The following is a 22,292-nucleotide window of genomic DNA, read 5'->3' on the forward strand; positions in this document are numbered from 1 at the left end:
ATATGAGAGAATTTCAGTCTGCAAGTCATAAGCATTCACACTAAGGCATGAACCCAAGTAGAAATAAGATCTACATTGTAAGACATTAGTAAGATCATACAGTGTTTAGCGTCAGTCACATGAAAACAGCTCAGTGTCCTCCAAAGCATTTTAAAAACCCCTGATGAGCCTTTTCCCAGAAAGTCAGCTGCTGCATGAGCTGTAGAACAACTGGAGCTTGGTTTCATGCAGCTCTGAGTCCCTCACTTTCTCCCTTGCTACAGAGACTTCTCCTTACCCCAGTAGTCCAGCTATCCTGATATGGTCCGTATGACCATGGAGTAAGGCAGGACATCATTACTTGAATAAAGACAAATTAAAGGTGTAATTAGGAGCCATGTCATTGCTGAGCCATGCCTGCCTTTGTGCCAACAGTGGAAGCAGTTCAGTCATTCTGCCCAATGACTCAGTTATCTTTGAGATAAGTGTCTTTATTTCAAATATGATTAAAGTTGTCCCGCAGATTCAGAAGGTGTTAAAGAGGAAACAGTGAAGGAACAGAGCCACTGTAAGCGATAAAAACAGCTATTAATATATTAGAACATAATTACGCTGTCTTGAAGAAGGATGCAACACTTCATTATCTAAATGCCACTTACCACAGGCTAGCTCTCATATGCAAATGGCTCAGAAATATCAACTACGTATAATTAAAAATATCAGTAGAAACATAATGAACGTATCTTTGGCCCTTTGACTAGAAGGCTGAGCAACATCGATGGATTTTCTTTAAAAAAACACACTTTGCAAAACAATTGTAATTAAGTATTCATTACTCAGAATGCATACATATATGTATGTATGCATATATATAAATACAATATAATAAAAGAATATATACATATAAGAACTATTAATCATAGAACACTTTGGGTTGGCTTGGGTTAAGGTGGTCTTTCACCCAACCTCTTGCCCATATCAGTATCAGCTCTCAACTCAGGTCAGTCATCAAGGCCTTATCCTCTTGGTTCTTAAGAATCTTTAGGATTTAGATGAGGACTGCACAGGACCTCTGAGCAGCCTACCTCATCACCTAACCATCTCCACATGAAAAAATTTTTCCTTGCATCCAGTTTCGTCTTCTCTGGTTTCCATTCATTTCTGTTCTCTCTTGATCTCGTGCTCTGCTCAGTCATGAAGAGACTGGCTCCATTTATTTGATGCAGGACTGGACAGGCTGCTGAAAGCCATGCTGCCCCAGGCTGAATCAGCCCAGCTCCCTCAGCCCACCCCCATAGGACAGCCACTCCAAGTCACAGAAATCTTGGCAGCCCTCTGTTGAACTCATGACAGTTTGCCAGCAGATTGAGGGAGGTGATCCTCTTCTTCTACTCTGCCCTGGTAAGGCCACATCTGGATTACAGTGTCCAGTTTTGGGCTCCTCAGCTCAAGAAAAACTGTTAACTTCAAGAGAAAATCCATCAGAGAGCCACAGAGATAATTAGGGGGCTGGAGCATCTCCCTTATGAAGAAAGGTTAAGAGATCTGTGACTGTTTGGCCTGGAGAAGTCTGAGAGGGGATCTCATCACTCGTTAGAAACATCTAAAGTACAGGAATCAAAAGGATGGGGACAGGCTCTTTTCAGTGGCATGCAGGGACAGGACTAGGTGCAATGGGCACTAAATGGAACAATGATTTTATACTTGGCAGCACTGCCTTCCTTACAAGTACTCCTACCTGTTGGAAGACAACTGATAGAACTGGACTGACTTCAGATTCAAGTTTCTTAACTTCCTTCATAGACAGGCAATTAAATGTAAGAATAAACTCACAGTACGAAGTGGAACATGCGCCTAGCTTACAGTAAGCTAGTGTAGGAGTGCATGGTTACAGTTCAAACACCTGTTTCTGAAAGCAGCCCAAGGATAAGCACATCAGAGAGCAACCTAGCAGCTCACTTTCAGAGCTATGTGTCAGTCATTGCAGAGAACGCTGAGTTAACTTCAAATTGTCCACCGAATTGCCATATCTCTCCTTAAAATGAACATTCAGGAGGCTGGTGACCTGAATGCAGGCCACCACCGCACTCGGGTTTGGCTGTGTGGAGAAGTGGGAAGGCTGCTTCTCCTTCCCCGAGCCCGGCAGCAGGAATACAGGTTCTACACAGGCAGAGTGTACACAGGAAATCTGTCTGGGCGGGTCACTAGGTACGGGCTCGGCCACCGAGGATCGCCTGCACACATCAGGAAAAGCCCCACCGAGCAGGGGGCAAGCAGAGAAAACCAAAACTGAAGCAACGAGAAGTGTTTTGAACCCTCTGGGTGAAGGGAAGGGAGAAGGAAGCGCACTAAAAAGGTTTCACTCGGTCAGGAGCCGGCACGGCAGCGAGACGCGGCCGCGGGACCATCAAGCTCCCGCCGCTGTCCAGCCCTCGTACGGAGCACAGCGCCCTGCCCGAGCCCCACAAAGCTCCCGTCCCGCAGCCCGCCGACCCTTACCCAGCTCGGTGCCCGGGTTTCTGGCCGCCATGGCCCGCGCTCATGGGCCCGAGCGGGGCGGGGAGAGACGAGCAGCGCCGGTCCCGCCCCTCGCCAGCAGGAAGCGGCTCTGCCCCAGGTAAACAGGCGTCTCGGGGAGCCCCAGCACCGGCACAAGCAATGGCGTGGAGACGGGACATGCCGATGCCAAGTGCCCCTGAGCCCACACGGCCGCTTCGACTGTTTTGAGGGGCAAGCAGACGCCATCCCGCTGCCCCGCCCCCGGAGCGCAGGCTGGCCGCCACACTGCTCAGGTCAAAGAGCTCTTCAGGCTCCTGTAATGCTGACAGAGTAAGGGCGCTATGGAATGCTCAGCAGTCTGCTTGAAATACAGAACAAGGAGTTTCATTGGGGTGGGCTTCTGGTTTTAAATGCATCTTATTTAGCTAGTAAAGTAAGTTTGTAGATTGAAGTACGAGATTTAGAACCCTTGTAAGCATTAAATGAATTAGCAATTAGTGACATAACTATTAGCAGTGAGAGAGGCATTTGTTTTTGGGTCAAAAACATGAATAGATTATTCAGAAATTAATTTTGGAGTTACTTTATTGTTCATTTTTTAATATTACCACTGTATACCAAGAAATCAATACTAATTTTATCCTTATTTTCCTTGTTTATTCCTCCCACTTCCACAGAAGAAATTAAGGCTGGAAGCGAGCTCCAAAGACTGAGTCCAGACCCCCGATGCAGGCAGGCTCAGCTGCAGCAGGCTCCCTGGAGCCATGTCCAGGTGGCTTCTGAGCAACTTCAACACCAAAGCCTCTACAGCCTTTGCAGGCAACCAACCCCTTCCAGCATTTTGCTGCCCTCACTGAGAAAGTGGGGTTTTTTTTTTATGCTTAGACTTTATATATATAGGAACATAGGACATAGGAACCTCGGTTTCAATTTATAGTAAGGTTTTCAAACATTAAGCGTAAGCTTTCTTCTAACATTACTGGATGCCACTGGGGAAAGAGTCAGATTAAGGACAAGTCTTTACATGAAAAAAAATCAGGGAAGTATATGAACATGTGTTTATATATTACCTTTCCTTTCCAAAAAAGGCAACTTATTTAAGTCTTTCAGCATTAAAATTAAAGGAATAGTGACAAGCAGAAGAATGGCAATATTCTCTTTAATGATGAAAGTATGGGTTTTGACCTTGCGTGTGTAACTTCTTTTTTTATCCAGTCTACAGAACTAAACCCAAGGTTCTTTACAAACTCAGCCAACCTCTGAGATTTTCATGTACAGCCCCATATTTCAGTCAGTACATTTAGTTTAGGAGTCCTCAATGCTTTTGATTTAGAGACTCACTTTTACATTCAAAAGTTAAAGAGTAAAATGTGCAAGGCTTACATATCAAGAAACTTGCCACTCTCTGGACCAAACACTAAAACATTCTTATTGCTTTCCCTCTGTATAATACAAAAACAGATGCTAGAAAGTATTATACCTTTAACTTGGCTGCTTTTCCATTCCATGAACCCAATGCTAAACAGTAAAGCTAAGAGTTTTGAGAGGCATTTTATTTAGATAACTGAAAACAGTTAAACATTCAGAAGCAGTGTACAATGAAACAAAAACTGAATACTTTTAGTACATAATCCTCTTTTCAACTAAAGCCAAATCTTCCAACTTTAAAGGGGAAAAAAAAAAATAATGGGTAAAAGCCATGTTTTTTTTTCTTTCTCCGTAATAAAGAAAAACGCACTACAATGAGTCTAATTGAAATTGGAGAGACTGGATCTTGGCTTGCACACTTCTTTCAAAAGACAGTAGACAGTTATGCTAAAAAGATAGCAAAACTCTACTATTTGTCTTTTTTTTTGAATACTCAGTTCTCTTACAGACAACACCTAGCCAGTTCCACTGCATTCTCGTCAATTACTGCCCATCTTTGCCTTATGTAGAGAGTGCACTCTGGAAGGCTGCTGTTTATCACTGCTCACTTGATTTAGTCTTGTATGTCCATACGTTGCATAACAGTTGAGATAATCACGCCTTGACTTCAGGAGTTGAGCTGTACACTGAATCTGAGTTTTCAGAGGCAACTTCTTCTGCAATGAAAAAGAGATAATCAATTTATGTACATGAACCAAAGAATGCTGCAGTTATGTGCAGTGACCAGCTTAGTTTTCTTTTCCATTTAACCTGATTCAGGTTCTACCATATCTGTAAAGTTTGCAAGTGTGCCCTGGTAGGAAGTTTGCAAGTGTGCTCAGACGTAGGAATGCTGCTTTGCAACACCAGGGCCCGGGTTCGAATCCCCCCTGTGGCGCAAGTGGTAGAAGTGCCGCTCTGCTACACAGAGGCTCAAATCCCGGGGGTTGGACTCGATGATCTCTAAGGTCCCTTCCAACCCGCACAAGACTGTGATACTATGATGATGATGAAGATCACACAGCTCAAGTCAGTATTTCGACACTTAGCACACAGTTTCCTAGAAAAACACGCTCAAAGATCTTTCGAGGAGTGAAAAATGCCTGAAAGTACTTGGTAAAAGTTAACTCTTCCCTGCTAAAGAAGCTGGCAGTTCAATGTTTTACCTATTTCCTCCTCTGCAGTTCCTGGAAGGCTGGTCCTTGCTTTTGCTGCTTCTGCATTCTCCTCTTCTGTAGAGAAGAAAAGAAATGGTTAGCACCTTCACTTCTGCTCAAACCAGAGTGAAAATTGGGTTTCACTCTGAAAACCCAGAAAAAAACCCAAGAACCTCACTTATTTAGTGCTGAGGAGAAAAAGCTGGGTTACCAATTCTATCAACTATTACTCGTTTGCAGTTTTCTGAGCACTGCTTCCCCCTGAGCTCCTTCCCCCCAAAAATACTAGAGAAAGTACAGAGAAATTTTATATACTCCCCTCCCCCCCCAAATTCTTATATCCTAAGTATTCACTTAGGATAAAAGAATTTCATACTTCTTGCTCTATAACATGAAGATTTGAGACTACACAAGCAATTTGTTACCAAGTGCCTATATTCATTAAGCTCACATTTAAATTGCTTAAGTGACAGCTACAGAAGTAAAACCTTAAATCCAGCAGACTTGAGTGGCTATGAAGATACCAAATGACAGCAGAGATACCGTAACAAGTTCAGATGATGTTTGAAACTGAATTCAAACTGTTAAGATTTCTGAATGAAACAGCCAAGTAAAACCAGGAAAAACAAAAAACACACACTTACCAGGAACTACACACTTCCAAAGACCATAGGTTTTTCCTACTGTTGTCTGCCACAGCCTTAGTGTGCCATCCTCTGAGCCACTGGCATATAATTCCCCATCAGGACTAAATCTCACACAGTGAATTGGACCAAAGTGCCCTTTGTAAGATTCTGTAAGAGAACATATTGAGGCCAATAATTTCAACAGCACAAATAAATGAGTGAAAACTGATTAGGAGGAGAAGAAAAAATGGATCGGGGGAACTTCCCTAGTACTTTATTTTTGATACAATACAATATTTCTAATAATTGCTATCCCCACAACTTTCAATAAAGCGTTACTGTTATCTGAATTAGATGCAAGAAGATAAGCATTTCATTATTATAGGCAAAATTACAAAACAAGCCAACATTCTTCAGCTGCTTACTGAGCATGCATCTACGTAATTTTAAATGAAGATAGGAGCAACAGATTAAAACACACTTTAAAGTAAATTTTATATGGCCAGCATTAAAATACAATCCAGTAACTGTGACTCATTAGACATAATTAATGAATGCCACAGTACGACATTTAAGTTAACATATAGTTTGCTATTGCAGCAGCATGGGATGACTCAACATTTTCCCTCCCCCCCCCCAGTAGCTGCAGAGCTGTTTAGTGGAGGTTTTAATTAGATCTTCAAGAGTAACATTAGGTATACTATCAAAGGACAAAGCCTCTTAACTGACTACATACCTTTCCATTATCTTGTACTCAAATAAGTTCGCAGCACAGCATGCTCTACAAGTTTAATTCATTAGCTGCTACATCATCTATCTAACACTTGTCAAAACTTGTTTTATATTATTGAAGTCAAACATACCTAATTCTTCTCCTGTGTTATAGTCATATTTATAGAGTTTAAAATCTTCACCACCTGCAACCAAACATTCTTTCTCTGGGTGAAGGGATGCAGAATTGATTGTAGCAGGTGCTTCAAATGATTTAATCTGCTCTAGACTGAGGGAGGAGAAAGAACAGGTATTTTAAAGCAGGTCCTGAAAGCAAAGGAACCGTGATTCTACAATTCATAGTTGCTTTTAAGAAAGACAGAAGACACCCACATGCAGTTTCTGAAACAAATTTTTAACACTGGCAAGTCAAGCTCATAAAGTTTTGAAACAAGTTCAGAACAAGCAAAGCACACAGATAAGTTCACATATTTCATACTACTTTCTGGCACATATTTATGACTGCAACTTGCTTTAAAACATCATAGAAACTGTATAAATTAGTTCTCTTAAAGCACTAAACTGAACTCTGGATGAGAATCTTATTTAATGACAACTCCAGTTAGCTTTGAACCATGAAAATGGTACTGATCAATTACAATCTACCATCTTGCAGACAATCGAGGACCACTAGGTTAGAAAAGGATAGTTGTTTCAGACCTTGTCTCTGACAACATGGTAAGCAAAGATATCTACTGACATGGGTTCTAACAGCTTCATGATCTTGGCCTTGTATTGTCAGTTTTACTCACAATCAAACACGTAACTCAAAAAGATTCTGTGTTTTAGACTCACGTTTCTGCACTATGAAAAGCAATAGTTTTCCCATAGGTTATCACAAGTATTTGCCCTTCTGGAACATACTCCATGCTGCTCACAGACATTGCAACATTTAGCGCCTTCACTTCGGTCATGGTACTCCTGTCCCAGAGGCTTAAGAAAAATCAGAAAGAAGAAAGATTCTCAGATCAATTCAACACACCAGTTTCCACCTCCACCCATGGCATGCTGTGGTTGCAAAAAAACCCCAATAAAGAATATTCTACAGACACTGTAGATTTTCAGCAGCATTCTTTGCTTTGCTTAGCTTTACTTACATGAGAATTAAGACAAGTTTGCATTAAAATACTGCTACTTTTAAAACTTATCAACTACATTAAACAGTACACATACTGCTTAACTACTCAAGGATTCTCTTAAAAGACAAAAAGCTTTATTACATATCTCCTGAGCATTACAGCTTTCTAGAAGCAAAGCTTAAGATTGCATTCTGCCTTTTTAACACAAAACATATATATATATTACTAATTAAAGAAACTAATAGACTCGTTTAATATAATTTAGCATTTTGCCTAGGCAGGCAAGGAATATCTAAGCTAAAATCAAATTAAATTATAACCAACTGTCCTACGCAACATCCTGGTCACCATAATGGAGAAAATGGATTTGAGGGATAGACCACTCGCTAGATAAGGAATTGGTTGGACAGTTGCACTCAAGAGTTGCAGTTAACAGCTCAGCATCCAACCAGTGACAAGTAGCATTCCTCAGGGACTGGTACTATTTAATATCTTTATAGATGATATGGACAGTAGGATTGAGTGCAGCAAATGTGCAGATGACACCAAGCTGAGTGGTACAGCTGACACACTAGAGAGAAGGGATGCATCTCAAGCCAGACAGGCTTGAGAGGTGAGCTCACGCTAACCTCACAAAGTTCAAAAAGGCCAAGTGCAAAGTCCTGCACTGGGGTTGAAGCAATCTTAAGCACAGACACAGGTTGAGCAGATTATAGCCTGAGAACAGCCCTGAGGAGATGGATTTGGGAGTGTCATTTGATAAAACTCAATACAAGAGAAGTGTGACCAGCAGGTCGAGGGAGGTGATCCTGCCCCTCTAAACTACCTGCATGAGACCTCACCTGGAGGTACTGTGGCCAGTTTTGAGACACCCAACATAAGAATATCAAGCTGTTGGAGTGGGACCAGAGGAAGGCCACCAAGATGATGAGAGGGCTAGAGCACTTCCCCTATGGGAACATGCTGAGAGAGCTGGGGCTATTCAGCCTAGAGAATAGAATGCTCTACAGGAACTTTACAGCAACATTCCAGTACCTGAAAGGGCCAACAGGAAAGCTGGAGGGGGACTTTTTAGAAGGTCACATAGGAACATGACAAGTGTAAATGGTTTTAAACTGGAAGAGAGTAGATTTAGACTAGACATTAGGAAGAAATTCTTTGGTTTGAGGGTAGACACTGGAACTGGTTGCCTAGCGAGGTTGTGGATGCTCCCACTCTGGAGGCATTCAAAGCCAGGCTGAAAGGGGCTGGGAGCAACCTGATCTAGAGGGAGGTGTCCCTGACTATAGCAGGAAGGTTGGAACTAGATGTTCTTAACGGTCCCCTCCAGCCCAAACCATTCTATAAATTATGAGTTTCTTATTTCATTAAATAACTGAATGCTGTTATTTCAATTTCTACAATTCAGAGGAAAAATAAAAGACCAGTCTCTTGACTATCTTGAATGAAGGAACTGAAAAAGAATTGGAGCCAAAACAGAAACAAGGAGACTGCAACTGTGATTTCACTCTATATCTACTGCCCTTCCACAAAGCAGAAAGCCACTATTACTCTATGCCATAAATATAAGAATAACGAGACAAGTAGACATGAGATGATGCTGATCACATCAACCAGAAAGTTGTGGAAGCAGCAAGGCACATCTTCCTTCTTTTTTGGCCAGCATAGATTGAGGAAGGATCTTTATCATTTCATCTCCCTAGCAGCCAAGTCTGTCTAGGCTTTAGCCCATCTACATTTAAGGGGATGATCTATCTTACAAAACCAGAAAAGCTTTCTCAACTTACCACATGGAAGAGAAAGACAGTTATGATTATTAAGAAAGCACTGTCTCCAGAGAGGCTTCCCTGCCTTTTATCCCAACCCTCACCCAATGCATGTTTCAAGGCTTGACTGCAGAAGACAAGGCAGAGACACTTCAGCATGTCTTCACAAGACCTCACCTATAATTTAATTTCCTCTAGGATTATAAAAATCAAATTAATTCTACTATTCGGTTATCAGAGACCACCTCTTCCTATCAGGGAGGACACGTTTATGGTACAAATCAGAATTAACAGAAAAATTATATCTTCAACAACATGAAAAACTGGATTACATGTGCATATTCTAATCTAGAATCAAACAGCCTTTATTACTATTTCCCAAGGAAATAACAATCCTCTGACAGAAACTGTACACAATAAGTAAAAGTGAGCTTCAGAGAAAACTAGAAGTTTGGTTTTTTTTTCCTTACCGGACAGTTTTATCATCAGCGGAAAGAATCTGTTTGTCATCACTGCTCCATAAAGCCTTTTTAATACCAGAAGTATGCCCACTGACAACATCAGGTTCTCAAAATAAGAACAAGTATTTCAGTACACATAAGAATATAAATTAACACTGTGCAGTAGTTTAGGAACTCTGGTCATCTACATGGATTTCTATTTACTAGAAGCTGCAAAATTACTTCAAACACTACTGACTTTTATTTACAGATTTCAATCTAGGATTCTATCCAATTGTCTAAACCTAAAAGGCTTCACTAGGTTAAAATCAATATTAATTAGCTTGGTATCAGTTTTCAGCAGTTCAGTATTAATACAAATTTAAGCACACTTCAATATGAAAAGTCTTTTGCCTTTCGGGTACTGTAACTTTATTCAGACCTACTCATAGTAAGTCCCCGTTAAAGTAAATCACGCTATCCTTAAATCTCTTCATAGATAAGCTCTATTTTACTTCAAAGACTAACACAATTTGATTTAGTATAGAAAACTGTTATAGACACATTCTTTGTACAACGAGCCTCAAGTGTGTCTTTTGTGATTCACAACAAAGTTCACACGCAAGAAAAATCAACCAAACAGAAAACCAATAGTAACAAGTTGTAAGTGCAGACTCACCTGCTTCCGGCTTGCTTAAATCATAGATACGCAACAATTTATCTTGTCCACCTGTTAACAGATAATTGCTATCCTGAAACAGAAGTTATAAAGGGTCAACACTACTTTGAATTGAAATACCAGCCTTCATCCATAAGCCTTAAAATACCAGTTATTTCTCTCAGTTTCTAAAATATTTATTACAACTTGTTTGTAAGAGCAAAGCTTAAATGCGTGCTAAATTACTTGCCAGCCTAAGCATATGTATAAAAAAAGTAGCAAATAACAAAACATGCCGAAGACCTTACCTCTCTGTTGAATATGCTATAAAGATTTTCCATACCTGTGTAAAATCCACACTTTTGACAATGTGTTTGTGAGCCAATGTGATTAGTTCATCTCCCGACACAGCATCCCACACTTTGCTAAATGACAAGAGAGAACACGTACATTTCAATAGCTCCAGGATAAATGTGAACACACAAGTTAAGTTGTCTCTCCTAATCTACCCTATACAATCCTTCCTGATACTATCATAACATTTTTAATCCTAAGTGCTACATTGTAATGAACTACAGACCTCATATTCTTTCACTGAAGAATTTCTTGTTACTGACCCATCATTTTCTTTCACTAATTTCTTCAGGATAACACATCAGCAGCATTTTAGATTTAAGACAAACAAAGGCAGCTCTTCTCTGCAACTTTTATGGACTTAATTCTAATAACAGGATTTGAATTGTCAAATATCTTAATGTATGCTGCAAACAGTTCAAACAAGCAAAACAAAAATAAAAGAAATAATTCATTAATATTTCTGCATGTCTTCTTCTAATAAAAAGTGGTACACAAAACGAAGATCACTCTTGCCACTCTGGTATAACTACAGTACTGAAGTCGAGAACTGCACAGCATTGTTTATTCCAATAAATCAGCACAATAACTGAGTATATATGTCAAGAAGCAACCACAGTTGCTCAGCAAGATAGAATTAGCTGTAGCTACTCATAAAAACCTTAAATTCTAGGCTGTAATACAGATATAAAGTAACAACTTAAACAAAAACAAAACCACAGCAACTTACTACAGCCATATTAAAAAAAAAGGCTGTTGACTAAAATCAAGACTCCAAAAGCAGGTAATCACTTACGCTGTAAAATCTGCGGCTGCTGTAGCTGCTTTAGTGGCATCTTTGTTCAACGTAGCACCCCAGACAGCACCTTTATGACCTAGGAAAGTGCCGATCCAGTCTCCTGTGTCACCCTGACGTAGCATAGGCTTTCCATCTTTGGAAAAACAAAACCAATATTCAGACAACATAACAAAAAAAGCAAGCTGTGTTAGGAAACAATTCCCTCACACCAACATGGAGCAATCAAACTGCCACCAGACTGGCCTCCCTTAATGGAAACACCATATACACTGTGAAATGGTATAGCTGAAGAACTTAAATGTACAGATGCACCTCTGAAAAGGAGCACCTTTTGCTGTTTGCTGTTTTTTCTTTTCTAATATAGCCAAGTGTTCCTTGGGCAGGTCAATTCAATTGATTTTAGAACAATATTTTCAGACTAACAATACACAAAAAAGGAGTCTGGGGTTTGTAATGAGAGATGTTTAAAACACAAAGAGATATGCTGTAAAAACGAAATAGAAAGCCTTTACTGTGACTATTTTTTGCTAGGACACAACCAGATATAATTCATGCAATGAATAGAGCTGAACATTAAGTTCTCAGAGACATCGAGGAATGTTCTTTTACACTTGTGAACACAAGTGAACATTAACTCATATGCATAGAAATGAAAATGCTACTCTCATAAATAAGCAGAAGAGTGTTCTCGTGGGAAAGGAAGCAGAAATCACTGCTCTGCGATCAGCAAGGCAGCTGCCTTAGTTGCAAAGGAGCTGGTTTTAAAGTGTGTAAAAGATACGTACATAAGAGGCAGTTATAGCTACTTTCAGATAACGATTTTCAAGCCTTTCCTTCGCAAGTGGGATTCAACCTGAATGAATGGGAGCCTCAAAGCCCTGCGGGCTAAAACCCGGCAGAACCAGCCTCCCACCGGTTCCCTTTTCCATCTGTTCACGCTGGAAGCAGGTATTTAGAGCACGGAGGGCCCACTGAACGCTCACCTCAACCCTCCTCCCCACTCTCCCCATCGCAAACCTCTCAAATAGGTGGCTATGGCCACAGCCACGCGCAACCCGCCAACAGCGGCCCGCAGCCCACAAGGCCTCAGTGCGGAGCAGGCCCAGCCACTGCGACTCTTGAATGGGGCCGGTGAAACGAGCACGGCCGCCCACCCCTCGCCCCTCCAGCCACGCTCACCCTTGCAGGCACTGATAAGGAAGTAGCCGTAGGGGGTGACGCCGCTGAAGGCCAAGTCCACCACGGGTCGCGTGTGCCCGGAGCACGTCAGCGGGGTCTGCCTCATGGCCATGGCGGCGGCTGAGCTCGGGACGCGCAGGGAGCTGGGCGGGGACGCGGCTACACTCCAGCCGGGTGGGAAACGGCGACCGCGGTGTTGGCGGCAGCGGAGGAAATGACGGCGGAGGAAGCGTTCCGGAGCGGAAACTACGTCAGCAAGCGGGTGCGGAAGGGGAAGTGCTGGTCGCCGGTACGTGAGCTGTGGTGTTCAAAGAGGAAACTGCTCTGGAGAGGAGATCCCACCATTGATGTAATTGATAAACATATTGAAGAGTGTTAGTCCCAGTATTGACTCTTATGGGATCGTCACTGATCTCCACCTTGACACTGAGCCACTGACCACCTCTGTCTGCATACTATCTCACAAGTTCCTCATCTGTCAGACAGTCTGCCTATCAAATCCATTTATTTCCAATTTGGAGGGAATGTTATAGGGGACCATATCATACCAATCAAAATTTGATTAAGTACTAAAGTCCAAAGAGATTATCCCTGCCTCTTAGCTCCATTGTAACACTAACATTTAGGTGTGTTTATTCCCTACAGTCTGACAATCTTTGGCTTAGAAATTGATTAATTCTGTGCATACAGACTAGACACCTTTTAATACAAAGATTCTAAGAGAAACCTCAAAGTGAAAAACAGGCACTCAGGTCTTCAAGAAAGTCTGGAGATATTATTGGAAATAGGAGGAAAGGTGGTAAGAGTAGATATTTACAAATGAAAGCCTCACAAGCTTAGAATAAAAATAGTAAGATTTTGTTTTATTTGGTTTTAGTCGAGGTTGTTATGTGTCAGACAGCAGGAAAGTAAGGGGGAAAAAATCACATTTTTTTATTCAGTCTTTCATATTTATCTGTTCATTATCCAGACAATTATCCAATAGAATTAAATAAATATTCATTAACTCCAGCTTGTCAGGAAGTAATCAGGGACTTGTAATCATATAGAGCAATTCACCCCATCACTGCACAGAATAGCAAGTGTGCCAATCAGATGTTATAAAGCACCTGGGCCTGACTGTCACTGGTGACTTATAATATTTGCTTGATTAGAAACATCTTTTCACAGTGATTGAATTTTCTTAGAAATCGTTGCTGAACATGAATAAAGCTATCTTAGTGAAAAATCATGTTTCTAGTGCTTTGATTAAAGTAGATCAAGCAGAGATTGAATCAAGGAGTTTGGTGTACATATTTACACTTCCAAAGATTCCTTTCTGCTCCTGCGCTAGATAACGATGTTGAAAATGCCTTCTCTTGCCACTGAGGGGAGCTCCTTACATATCTATTAGCACGTCACCGCTCTAGCTGAGAGATTCTGCTCTGGGGTGACTTTTTGATAGTGATTTCAGCTTGTACAAAACTGCCTTATGGACATAGCACTAGAGCTACTGGATGCTTAGGTCACTCAAATGAATCAGTTCAACGAGTGAATGGAAAGCTTCCAATGTCACAAGAGGCAGCAGCAGGGCAGTCCCTTAGATGACTTTGAATCTTAATTACTCTAATAATCTGAAGACGCAGTGTAATGAGTAGGCACACCAATGCTCCTTACCTCTGTTGAGTTTTCCTTTGGAGAAATGTTCCCTATTAATTTGTACAGATAAATTAGGAAGAAAAGAAGAAGAGGAATAGCTGTTTGCTGAAGGATGATGTGATGCAGATGCTACGAGGAGATATGAGAGCAACTGCAGAGCATGTGGTTGTATTTTCACTGGGGAATAATTACAGTTGAGAGCCAGCCTTAAGCAGTCAATTATCACTAAGTAACTGAATGAGAGAAGTAATCATATCTTACAAATAATAGAAAAGTGTGCATCAAGGCAATGATTCTTTTATAGAACAGCCCTTCATGGCAGGTAACTGCATTGTTTTTATAATTTCATGAACCTTATTATAACACAGATGTAGGGAATGTGAGGGCTGCAGCACAGAAACTCTTCTGTTGAGTGTACATGGCAGTATCTTTCAAGAATGTGAACAGAGGCAAAAGGGACTAAACAGGGAAAAGGGCTGGAAAGTAGTGTCATAGCTTTTCAGTGAAAACGCTGCCTACTTAAAGTTTGACAAGTGATAACTTTTTCCTGTTGTTATCCTATCTTTTTGCCCAGCACAGTCATCTTTCTCCTTTCAAAGGACAGAATGGAACCTGAAGACCAAGGATCAGAGAAGCTATTACAGCAAAGATAAAACCATTTTTAATAATCCTCATTGTCTTAGTAACTCTATTGTTGGTGCATGTTCTGAATGTTCCAGTTCTTTGTCTTCCAGTCAGACGGAAAATTTCCTGGGGGTCTAAGTTGCAAGCAGACAAAGTCAGGGCTAAAATCCTTCACAGAAGAGTCAATTCCATGTTCCAAAATCCTGTACTAGGATTGATCGTGTTCAATCAATTCATATAACAGTAGAGTGTTATGATAATCTGATGAACATGATATGGACTTATAGAAGGAACAAATGTCAATGAACAGCTTTATAGAGATTTGGTGGGATGAAAGGGAACAGATTATCTTGAAGTGTTAACAGGGGAGAGAGAAGGAGAAATGCAGAGGAAAGAGACAAACAAGTCTATTACCGTGCTTAGTTATTGTAGCCAACTGACATATGAGTGTTATGGGTGCTAAGTTACAGGTGAAATTAGCCATTTATATTTCATTTCTTAACCAGCAGCTTTGCTCCCTAGGCAGTTTGAAGCATGACTGCGTTATAAAGGAGGACACATTGTTATGAGTAACGTAATATTCTTTTTCCACCTCTTTTCAAGTCTCATATTGGAACCACTTGATAATTCAGGCTACGTAAATAAGTATGCACTTCTGCAAAGGATTTAAATTCACAGTGAAAGTGAATCAGATTAAAACAGCTTTGCTAAAAGAGAATTCAGATTGTCTGCCAGTTGACTCACTTTCTAGGAAACGATTTAGCAAAATGCTTATTTTCTAAGTATTATCACATCTGTAATACTTCCCTCACTGTAAGGGAAGTAAAACAAATTTTCAGGAATGAGCTCAAGCTGAATTAATTCATAATTTTAAGCTGCTTTGATGTTTTCACTTGGAAGATGTTCTTCATTGCAGATTATATTTATGCTTATTGTTCTGAAAAGTTACAGTAATTCAAACATCAGCCTATAAAAATCAACAACAGCAGACAGACTTTATCATGCAATCCTTAAGTACTTAAGCTGACTGTACACTAACAAATCCGTGGCACTAAACAGGATCCTTCCAGTGGTGCCAAGGGAATGGATCAGTGTCACTGCATGTCTGCTCTCCATCACCTTTAGAAGTTGTGGAGATCAAGGGAGGTTGTTCAGAACTGGAAAAAGGAAAACAACACATTCAACTTCAGGAAAGACAAGAGGAGGATCCAGTGTTTACGGCCCTGCAGTAGACCTCATCTGTGTTCCTGAGAAGTTTGTAAGGCAATTTCTAGACCATGAAAAACAATCAGCAATAGTCAGCATGAATTTACCAAGGACAAACAACACCTGACCAATCATGTTGCCTGACTTCAGCAGGACTTTTACTGCATTCTTTCAGAGTGTCCTTAAAGTCAAAATGATAATATGTAAGTGGATAGATGGGAGGAAAATTGACTGCACTTCTGAGCTCAAGGAATGCTGTCTCAAAGTCCAACGCCAGGGATTGGTGTTGGGACCAACAGATATCTTTTTTGACAACCTGGATGGCAGTGGAGGGTGCACTTCTAGGAAGTTCGTGAATGATCTCAAGTGGGACAGGCATAATGCAGCCAATACCTTGGACAGCTAGTATGTTTGCAAAGGGATGTTTATGTCTGGTGTTTGTCATGAAGTTCAACAAAGGCAAGTGCAGAGTTCTGTTTTTGCCACTCTGGGTTTGTACTTTTGTAAAATATAAGGTGAATAAGGAATATGTTATTGCTGCGTATAGCAACCTATAAAAGGAAGTGAAGAAGGCAAACCCAGACTTTTCTCCAAAGAGAACACTGGAAAGAAGAAAAATAATGGACATAATTTGGAATATGGGAAATTCCAAACAGACGTAAGCAAAATAAACATTCAGCAGAACAGTGATCAACTGCTAGAAAAAATGTCCAGAGAAGTGATAGCATCTCCAGTCTTGGGGATACCCAAAATTTGGTCATATAAGTCCCTGAGCAACTGGACCTACCTTGTCTCCTCTTTGAGTTCAAGGATGGACAGGGTTACGATTGGAGTATCCTTTTAGCCTATATGATTTTATTTTGTTACTTATTTCCTATGAATGCTGATTTCTTACACCTTCACTAGACATATTTGCTGTCAGTTTTTGAAGATGAGTTAGAACAGCTTTCCAAATTGTCTTCATGTTTAAGGCAAAACAGTATGTCTGAAAGGGCTGACAGGTGCCACCTATGCATACTTTATATTCAAGCACTGACCTGATTCCTCCAAAGCGTATCCTGCTTCACAGCTAAATTTTACAAGTCCTTCACCTTCATGCACAGGATGTCATCTAACTTATAATTTCTATGCATTAGTGAATCTATATTTCAGACACGCCATGCTAACTGATGCAGAATGGCTATTACTCACTATCAAATTGGATCATTCAAAAGGCTTATACATCTGCTTCCTTTAGTCATACAACCAGACATGACAGGGAGAAGATCAGTGATACACCTTAAGTGACCTCCATGTGCTTTAGTAATGCCAAGTTGGTGCGAAGAATGTTTCTAACACTGTCAAGATCTAGACCAAACAAAGAGAAAACAGTGGAATTTATTTCTGTAATTCATGGTAGCTGTCAAGTCCTTGACAGGGCAGGCAGTATGGAATTAAATTTATGTTGATATGTGCTGAAAGTATTTCTATTTTCAGAGGTATAAGCTTTTCTGAATTCAACAGTTAGAAAAGAAAGGAGCTAAACTAGGTAACATCAGGCAGGCTTTGCTGACAGTTCTTTTCTTAGAATTATTAGATAAATTTCTTTGCGTAGACAACAAATTCATACAATTTTCTCTTCCATAAGGACATAAAAGAAAAGCAACTTTTAAACAAATTTTATTACTGAGATGTGTCCTGTTTCAAAACAACTTATAGCGACATTTGTCTCTGGACTGAGTCCACCAATGTCATCAGTATTAGATCATGGATTCATTTGGCTTGTGTTATTACGGCTGGAGTAACTACAGTTGTAGGGTTTTGTTTTCTTGCCAGGATCAAATCTGAAAGATATTAGTAGCATCAACAGTAGAGGAAGATGACGGTGCGTTTACAACTATGAAACATGCCAGAGAGATTTGCAAAGGTTTTCATTTTATTTATATTTGTGGAAACTAAGATTACTGTCCCAGGATGTGTAATGGTTATATATCTCCAAGGAAATGAAAATACATAACGGTGGAAATGAGTCAAGAGGAAAGGAGGTACCATGATGATTCTCGAATAGAACTTTGCTTGCAAGGCTTGTATAAATAGTTGGAATTCCTTTAGTGAAGATACTTGTTAGTTTTATTTCTGTGAGACTTTCAGGTCTGATCAGGCTAGGATTCCAAAGGCTTTAATTATTTTGATTGTTTGTTTGTTTTGTTTTTTGATGGTGACACAAGAAGAGCTGGACAAGTTGGAGGGAGATATTAGCTGTCATACAGACAAGCCCAGGCTAGCCTGTAATGGATCATCTGCAGTCACTGTGGGGTGCTAAAACCAAGAATCTTATTTATATGTGAATGACCATGTAGCACAGGTTTTGTTTGACATTAATGTGGATGAAGTAGATTTATAAGAAAGAGTAGCTTAGATTTAGGCTAGAAATGGCTGGTTGTCAGACCAGATAAAAAATAGAGTAAGAACGAATCTTTAGAAACCCATGTGTCTTGATCTTGAGAAGGACCATGACTGATGACTGAGTGTGAACCAGGAAGAAAAGACAAGTTCTCAAGATAGCTAGATCTCTTCAGATCCATCACTGGCCTTTGAAGTTTTATGTTAGAGTCTATCTCGGAGGAAATAAGTATAGGACTGTGGACTTTGGAAATTCTCTATCTGGCTCTGAACACCAGAGTATGTCATAGGAGCTCATTGTAAGTGTATCTGAGCAAAGAGAGGTAACCAGTTATGTGTTAACCAGAGTAGCATTCTCTAGGAGTTCTACTTGTCATTTTTCCCTTGCTTTTAATCTAATGCCTCAACCTAATTATTATTATTTTTAATTTGAGTTTTATAGACTTGGGTCTCTCCATCTTTGAAGGGGGGAGTAAATCAATAGAGAGCAGTGTATTCAGGCATCTCTGAGACATTCCCTGAGACAGCTGGAGCACTCTTTGTTAGAGTATGTAGAACCAGTCTGGGAATATCACCAAATATAGGCTTATGGGAAACTTCTCATTTTCCTTCTAGGAAATTTTCATTTGTTACTTGCCAAGAAGAAACATCTTTGAAGAAGCTTGCCATTTTTCTTAGAAGAAATGGAACTGGTTATGCTATAATTCCTAAAAACTCTTGAACATTCTAACCAGCCAAGGGCTGATAGTTACAAACAAATTAAAGACAATGTCTCTGGTCAAATGAGCAGATCTGGGGACTTCAGTCTATTTACATGGATAATACATATAAGTAATAAATGTGCTATTATAATCAGTAACATGCATCCGGTTTATTACCTATTCAAGGCACTGAACAAACTGCCATGTGTGAATTAAGACATGGGAACACAATTTGGAGGTTAATAACTGGTATCCCACAGGAATAATATGAGTATCTTATCTTACTGTAACATCTTAGTGTATCAGCCAATCAAAAAACATTATTTCCATTAAAAATCTGCGTTGCACCTGGAAATGCACTGTTAGTACAGTTGGCAAGAGCTACAGAGACTTCCATCAGTAGACCATTAATCAAATCTGTGACAGATTGAAAGATCAGATCTGCTATCAGTTAGTTTGTCATCCTAAAAAAAAAAAATAAATAAAAACAAATGCACATGTACACAAAATCCCCAAACATCCAGAAGTAACAGAAAGCTCTTTTGTTTGACAGCATCACTTGAGACCAAAGGCAGATTAATCCTCTCGGCTGAACAAATTTCCTTCTCTTTGTGAGAATTAAAGTACATTGGTGGAGAAGCAGTGAGCTATGTGTTAGCACGTTCATTTCATTCTAGTGAAAAACAGACTTGTTCCACATATTCCATTAAACAACTGTCAGATCTTCATCTTATCTACCAGATCACCAGAGCTTGCAGGCACTGCTGACTGCAGCTGAATATCAATTGGTTGTGTGAGAGTGGAGTATTTTGTTCACCTTGTTAACTGAAGTAACCCTTAAGGTTGCTTTAAGGCCTTCAGACTTCTGCCCTGTGTCTTATATTCACATTTTGACCCCTCTCTTTGCTTTTTCTGTCATCTGTCTCTTCTGCCTCTTATCAGCTCTTCCACTGAAGTTACAGCTAATTTGTTTGACTTTGTTACCCCTATTGCTTTACAAATGTTTTGCTAACAAAATGTAATTATTTCCTCCACGTATTATTAACAACAGAACTTGATGACAATGCAGAAGAGTCCAGATAAAAGCTGCTTTGGGGTCTTTATGTGCAAATATAATTTGTATAAGTCTCCATGTCTTATGAGTGTTAGCTTCTTATTTACATTTCTTTAACAAATTCAGAATTGAAATACTTGATATGATATGAGTTTGAGGAGAAATGTGGTTGTTGGATATTTACTCAGAGCTGTAATGTGAATGGTTAAATCAAAGCAGACAGACTTTTGTATGATCATGATCTGATTGCAAGTACACAGTAGAGGCACGTAAGCATCAAGAATAAAACCAATATTAATTCCCTTTGAAGAGTCTTTATACTTCTAAAACAAACAAACAAATGTTGTACTGAAATCTCAAGAAATGTTACTGAAAATATCTCAAATTCCACATCCAAATGCCACCTTACTTGGCATTAAGTTTGCAGGTAGAAATTTTTTTACAAGTAAGTCCCTACCTGTATAATTCCCTAAGCCAAACCCAGGCTGCCACCTATAGTCTTTCAAGTCTATATATGGATTGTTTTCATTAAGAAAGCTAAGATCAGTCAGAAATTACTTCTAAAATATTTTCCAGGGAACTAAATTTAGCTGTTTAAACGTACATAAAATGTTTTTGCTTTGAGATCTGGGTTCACTGAACTCTCCCGAACTCGTAACAAATGCCTGAGCCAGAAAAAACGTGGAACAACAGTTCACAAAAAGCCCTGAGAACCAGATCCACTGACTCTGGCAGAGAACAAATGTTTTTGAATTCATTTAGCTTCTTTTATGAAGATAATCCAAGCAGTACCAACTGGCTCATTCCATGAGCATCTTTCCTGCTTCTGTCAGGACATAATGATAACATAGGAATCAAAGATTTGCAGTGTCACAGAATCACAGCTTATAATTCTTCATTGTAGCAACAGATCTGTAGGAGTGAAAATATTTTACTTTATAATATTGGAAAGAATATTGGAAAATAACTGAAATCACCATCTTTTTTGTTTAGCCACAGTATTGTAGAGGACCCTGTAATGCCTTGTCTTTAATGTAAATATACAGTACCCCAAATAGTACTCTTATTTTGTCTTAGCAATCAGCTGCAGCCTTTCAGAGGAAAATGAAATTAGTTTTTATTCCCACACACATACAATGCTATCTATTATGACCAATTGACTTTTTTTTAGAGAAGCTAAAATAGAAGAAATACACAAGAGCACCCTTGTTCAAATAAATACTGGTGTGTCTGTATGGAATAACGATTACATGTTGAAGCTAGAGCAGATGTGTAAGTATGAATCACATATGGGTAGGTTGGGGAATTATAATCAGCCAAACAGGCTGAGAAATCAATCAGCAGTGGGAATTTTTCTATGGCTAAAAAATAGTTTTTTCTAATGGCATTATTTCTAATGGGGCAAGATAGGGAAAACAATTCTGAACCCATGTTTTGCTAAAAGCCTAGTGTGGAAGTTCTCCAAGCATAAGACATACTTCTATGTTATGTAAATGCAAAACAAAATGAGAAGCAAGGCTGCAATTGGCAGCCAGCTCTAAAACTGCTGAAAAGAAGTTTGTGGATCCCTCATTTAATACTCTGCAAGAAGAACAACTTCATAGATAAGACTGGAGGTGCCTTTGTCACATGCTCTGACATAGACATAGATCTGCTGGAGTGTGTCCAGAGTAGAATATGAGGATGGTCAGAGGGCTGGAGCATCTGCACTATGAAGAAAGGACAAGGAAGATGAACTTGTCCAGCCTGGAAAGAGGAGGTTTCAGGGGGATCTTACTGTGACCTTCCAGTACTTGAAGGGAGTTTGTAAGTAAGATCAACCTTTTATATGGTCTGATAATAATAGAACAAGGGGAAACAGTTTTAAACTACAAGAGAGGAAATTTAAAGTAGGTGTCTAGAGGAAATTCCTTTCTCAGAGAGTGGAAAGGTAGTGGAACAGATTGCCCAGCGAATCTCTGGCAGATGCCCCA

At 39.8% G+C, this 22,292-nt stretch overlaps 2 protein-coding genes across 9 annotated transcripts in view; both read right to left on the reverse strand.

Annotated features, from left to right (window-relative positions):
• DERA (deoxyribose-phosphate aldolase) overlaps window positions 1-2,528 on the reverse strand; it is a 51,684-nt gene extending 49,156 nt beyond the window's left edge. For all 8 annotated transcript variants that reach the window (XM_015867793.3, XM_085543341.1, XM_015867785.3 and 5 more), the window contains exon 1: window positions 2,479-2,528. In XM_015867793.3, the coding sequence (XP_015723279.2) occupies window positions 2,479-2,509 (31 nt within the window). In that variant the 5' untranslated portion in view covers window positions 2,510-2,528. The remainder of the gene's footprint in view (window positions 1-2,478) is intronic.
• A 1,092-nt stretch (window positions 2,529-3,620) lies between these two features.
• Window positions 3,621-12,933, reverse strand: STRAP (serine/threonine kinase receptor associated protein). Its single transcript, XM_015867774.2, has 10 exons — window positions 12,715-12,933; window positions 11,533-11,668; window positions 10,726-10,807; window positions 10,404-10,476; window positions 9,755-9,851; window positions 7,235-7,372; window positions 6,532-6,668; window positions 5,687-5,836; window positions 5,052-5,117; window positions 3,621-4,562 (listed from the first exon to the last, which is right to left on the reverse strand). The coding sequence occupies exons 1-10, from the start codon at window positions 12,824-12,826 to the stop codon at window positions 4,501-4,503; spliced, it is 1,053 nt and encodes a 350-aa protein (XP_015723260.1). The 5' UTR covers window positions 12,827-12,933; the 3' UTR covers window positions 3,621-4,500.
• Between the last annotated feature and the right edge of the window lie 9,359 nt (window positions 12,934-22,292).

The sequence above is a fragment of the Coturnix japonica genome, chromosome 1 (genome assembly GCF_054131305.1).
Source record: "Coturnix japonica strain WE chromosome 1, WE-NBRP24, whole genome shotgun sequence".
Lineage (NCBI taxonomy): Eukaryota > Metazoa > Chordata > Aves > Galliformes > Phasianidae > Coturnix > Coturnix japonica.